Genomic DNA, 5,464 nt, shown 5'->3' on the forward strand with positions numbered 1-5,464 from the left:
GCTAATGATACCTAAAGATCTAATTAAAAAAATAAAAGAATTATGAAGTTCTTCTACCTTGTCAAGTCTAGCCTCTCCTTCCATAATTTTTTTTTACTCGGTTCAAGATTTTTAATTCTACATAAACACACACCAAATCTAAAAAAGAAAACTACCCCTACACACACACACACATATTTCTTTTTGTATTTAATATGCCCAGACCCACTGGACATAGGGATTAGAGAGATGGATCAGTTCGTAGAGACTGCCATGTAAAAGTATTTTGTTAGGAACGCACAAAATCCTTTTCTTTTGCAATAATAAAGATATTAATATCCATCTATGAGTTAGCACTTAGAATGGTAGTAAAATGTGACTCAAACATCATTTTCTAAATTTGAGAATTCTAATTGGTTTTAGTTCAATAATTTGTATCTTCTTCATACTTTTGGATTCTTAGGTATTAAAACACTCAAATCTTAGATAGAGAGATGCTAAATATATCTAATGCATTCAGAAGCCTTCCAATTTTTTAATACTTTCTAACATATATATTAGATAGTGTTATTTATGTTTAATCAATATGATTATTATCAAAATATTGAGAATAAGTCCTTAAAAAAAGTGTAAAACTCAAGATCTTCTATTAGAATGACAAATATTATGTATAAATATTATAGAAAAGTATTTAAAAATAATAATATTTTAACAATAATATTAGAAAATTGAGTAATTTAAAAAAAATTAATAATTATTTTGATTTTTTAGTTGGTTCTCTAATTTATCTTCTACTACTCCACTGAAACATTCTACCGTACACATTTTTATGAATAAATATAGGTAGAAATTATACATGAATTCTAAAAATTAAAATGAAAAATGGGTGAGGGAACATTCAATTTCCAAAGAAGAAGGTAATTATTTTGGTTAATAATCCTGAAAATTAACCTATGTATACACATGGCCTAATTTTGTTTTACAAAGGAGAAAAAGTAAAGCAATTCTAGGGAAGCACTGAAATAGAGTGTCATAGCATTAGTTTGTATATGTTGAACAAATAGATTTTCAAGTGTTGCACTGGGATGAGGAGCTAAAGAAGAAGAAGAAGAAGAAGAAGATGGTAATGATGATTAGGGTCTGAGTGCTGAGGATTTGCGCTTTGAGACACCAAGCTCCATGGATTTGAATTTGTTCTTAGGGTTTACAAGCATCTTTGATTTGTTCTTCGTAATGGGGAATTCCATGGATCTGAATTTTGGGACATCTACTTCCATAGAATTCTCTTTAAACATTTTGATGCTTAGTGCATTTAACAAAGCTCTCGAATATTGACGCGATGCCATTTTCCAATCCATGCCTGTCTTCATCATTGCTTTGAATTCGTCGAAACTTATTCGACCATCCTGTATTCAATTATTAACTTATCATATTTTTTTTATAAAAAATAAATATTCAATTAATTTTTTAATATAGTCAAAGTTATATTTTAATTCTACATATTATTTCATTACAAATTAACATATGAGCTTTTAAAATTAATTCAAAAATGTTAACACTGTAAAAATTTAGATGGAAAAAAATCAATTATTACTTAATACTTGTTTGAAGAAAAAAGAAATATGACCATAAAAATTCTTAATTTAATATGTTAAATTTTAACATTAGTTAAAAATAATTTTATATTAATTAAAAATTATAGATTACAAAGTAATTAAGAAACAAATTTTCCCTCCAAAAAGTCCTGAAACACATTTGATTTTTCAATTCAAACTTTTAACAGTGTTATACTTTTGAAACAATTTTAAAAATTTAAAGATTAATTTTTAAGCAAAAAATATTTAAATTTAATTTATAACATTGACTCTATTTAAGAGATTAAATTGTATATTTTCCCCTTTATGAAAGTGGCTTCAAAGAAAAAAAAAAAGAAAGAAAGAAAACCTTTTGAACTAAGGCGTTTAGGAGTTTGAAGCTTCTAAGGTTATAATCCCGTGTAGTGAATGTAAATATATGTATATATACACAAACCTTTTGTGTGTGTGTGTGTGTGTGTGTGTATATATATATATTACCTTGTCCAAGTCAACATCAAAGAAGATATCATTGATGGCATTATGGTCGTTGTCATCAGTAATCAAAGCTTCCTTCAACTCTTCCAACTCAATGTAGCCGCTTTTGTTCTTGTCAAAGAATCCAAAGGCTACAGACAAGTGCTCATCGCATCCTATTCTTGTTAGATGAATCGACATTGTTACAAACTCCTCACAACTCAATGTGCCATTCCCGTCTGTGTCCGCCTTTATATACACCAACCACCTCTACTAATTAACATATATACATTAACACTACTTTCAGTATATATATACATAACAACTCACCGCATCCATTAACATCTTGACGTCAGGATCAGGAACAGCTTGCCCTATCTTCTGCAACCCATCTCTAAGCTCCTCGAATGTCAAATCTCCATTTTTGTCTGTGTCCATCATATGGAACATCTGTACAATCCCTGCTATTTCCTCATTCGGCAAGTTATCTGCTACCACCTGAATCAAACCGTCAAATTCACCATCACCATCTTCAACTCCACCAACTCATCAATCCAGCCTATATATATATATATATACACACATAATACTTACTCTCAGTACTTTCTTCTTGAACTTGTTCATCAAGGAGAACTGCTTTATCCTTGCTCTCACATTTTCGCCAAGATTTACATTACGAGCCTGATTCGCATTTTGGATCCATGGATGCTCTTCACACATGAAAATTGGCAATTGAAAAAGATTAGTTTAACATATATATATATATATACATCAATGAAGAGGCGATGTATGTTAGACGTATATGTATATACGGATATTTATATACCCAGAACTTCCTCAACTGTTATGCGGCTAAAAGGATTTGGATCCAGCATGGTTTTGACTAGATCTTTTGCTTCTTTGGATACCTTTGGCCAGGAATCTCTCTCGAAATCTATATTACCTCGAACTATTGCATGAGCAATTCCTTCTTCCGTATCTGCATGAAATTTAATGCCAATTAACACAAAAGATTTCTAATTGAACACAAACTAATAATTAAAAATTCTTTGTTTGATAATAAGATTACCAGCCCAGAAAGGAGGAACTCCACAAAGCAAGATGTAAAGAATAACACCCGCACTCCATATATCAACCTCTGGCCCATAGTTACGTCTCAGAACCTCTGGAGCCATGTAATACGGACTCCCAACAATGTCACTGAAACGCTGCCCTGTTATATACCCATTATTATTTTTTTTAATTAATTCCTTCTACCCATTAACTTAATTTCTTATATCATTATTCAATATACCTGGTTTGAAAAAGATCGACAGTCCAAAATCAATGGCCTTTAGTTGCCCGCTTTCGCTTTTATCTGAGAAGAGGAAATTCTCCGGTTTTAGATCCCTGTGTATAACTCCATGCTCATGGCACACCTGCAAAATTTAATTTATAAACCAATATCATTAAAACTCTATTTATTTATGTTGATATGTCTTGATTCTGGGGATGTAGCATCTATATTCTATAAGAATTTTATATATTTTTTTAAAAATTTATATTTATTATGAAAAATATTTTGTATGTGTCATGAAAAATATTTTTATATGTCATGAAATGTTTTGTGGGAAGAAAATTATTGTAATTTCTTTATATAAGGGTTTATAATTTTATTGTTGATGTATCTTTTAATCATTTGGAAAAGTTTTTTTATCAAAATTATTCATAAATATAAATATACTACTGAACCACATTAGACTTATGTTTTTTTAGTTCTTTCTTTTATTTTGTTGTGATTATACGAGGCTTTGAAATTAATTTCCCCAACAATTTCTCACCATGTATCACAAAATGTATGAAAAGTAATACATCCATGCAGCAATAGATTAAAACTCTAATCCATTTCTCATGGTGTACTACATATATCAAATATATATATAATATACCTTGACGATCTGTAGAATGGTGGCGGCAACCTTAGCAGCCGCCCGCTCGGTGTAATGTCCACGAGAAACTATTCGATCGAAAAGTTCGCCACCCTCACACAACTCCATCACAAGGTAAACCGCCTCTTGGTCCTCGAAAGCCTCCTTGAAGGAGACGATGTTAGGATGTTTAGGGATATGTCTCATGATGTCTACCTCCCTCCTCACATCATCCACATCCACCTCCGTCCTCAACTTCCCCTTTGAAATCTTCTTACAGGCGAAAATCTCCCCCGTCTTCAGCTCAACGCATTGGTGCGTGATCCCGAACTCCCCTCGTCCCAGCTCCTTCCCCATTTTGTATTTCTCCCAAATGTTGTGCCCCACGGATTCCCGGAGGACCTTCACGCACCGCCGAGCTGACCCCACAGCCGCCACTGCAGTACAGGCGTTTCCTTGTTTCTCCGAATGGCAGGAGGAGGCGGCCCTCCCGCTGCTGCAACTGCTGCTGCTGCGGCCATGGGGTTTCTTCCATATGTTGAAAGATTTTACTTGTGACGACACGCAGCTTCCCATGGGATGGGTTTCTCAATAGATTCAGTTTTTTTTTCTCTTTTGTTTTTCTTTTTAGTTATTTTTTCTTGTATCCCATGGGAAGATTTTTTTTTTTTCCTGGTTTAGGGAGAGAGAAAGGGAAACCCTAAGACAGGGGACAAAGAGATTGACAGAGGAAGACAGACGGGAGAAGAAAGAGTTTGAAAAATAGTTATTGGTTCCAGTTATTCCGTTTGTCCCGCCATTTTCTCTGGGTTGTTTGAACGACGTTATCTTTAACGGCTGCTAACTCCTTTGCTCTACCTTTCCCAATATTCTTTCAGTATATCTGTATAATTCATAAGCATACCAGATAATTATTAGTATAATATTTTACAGAATGTATATAATATATATATAATATAAAGTTTAATGTAAGCCATACTACATCAAGCCATCTTATTAATAACTTGTAACACCTAACATTTAATTTTTTGATTTTTTATATATATATAATTATTTATTAATTAAATTTAATTTAGTTTATTTTATTTTAATTTAATTTAATGAAAAAATAATAATAACAATAATAAAAATGGTGAAAAAAATTAGTTGATGATTTAATTGAAAATAATTTTGAAAAAAATGGGTAAAAATTTGAGTTTTGGAAGTTTTTTTGAAAGAAAAATAAAAAACTGGAGGTCAAAACATAATTTAAAAAAGTTACGCCACGTCAACAGCCCCGACCAACTAGAACGCGCCAGGTGGCAGAGGCGCTGAGACGGGAGACCACGCGGGGGGGAGCCATGTGGGCGATCCGCGTGCGCGCGATAGAACGGTTGAGATCCGTTCCCGCGCGCACGGACGATCCAGATTGAAAACGCGCACGGACGGCCCAGATTGAATTGCGCACGGACGGTCCAGATTGAATCGCACACAGATGGTCCAGATTGAATCGCGATGAATGGCCCAGATTCACTCCCTATTTAATCG

The 5,464-nt window shown here is 33.2% G+C and overlaps 1 protein-coding gene across 1 annotated transcript; it reads right to left on the reverse strand.

The window, feature by feature from the left end:
- Positions 1-991: 991 nt before the first annotated feature.
- Positions 992-4,646, reverse strand: CPK24 (calcium-dependent protein kinase 24). Its single transcript, XM_022055772.2, has 8 exons — positions 3,959-4,646; positions 3,325-3,448; positions 3,100-3,243; positions 2,857-3,009; positions 2,625-2,740; positions 2,361-2,528; positions 2,055-2,279; positions 992-1,385 (listed from the first exon to the last, which is right to left on the reverse strand). Exons 1-8 carry the CDS (start codon positions 4,511-4,513, stop codon positions 1,113-1,115), a joined length of 1,758 nt encoding a protein of 585 aa, XP_021911464.1. The 5' UTR covers positions 4,514-4,646; the 3' UTR covers positions 992-1,112.
- Positions 4,647-5,464: the final 818 nt, after the last annotated feature.

The sequence above is a fragment of the Carica papaya genome, chromosome 3 (genome assembly GCF_054855325.1).
Source record: "Carica papaya isolate Zhongbai chromosome 3, ASM5485532v1, whole genome shotgun sequence".
Taxonomy (NCBI): domain Eukaryota; kingdom Viridiplantae; phylum Streptophyta; class Magnoliopsida; order Brassicales; family Caricaceae; genus Carica; species Carica papaya.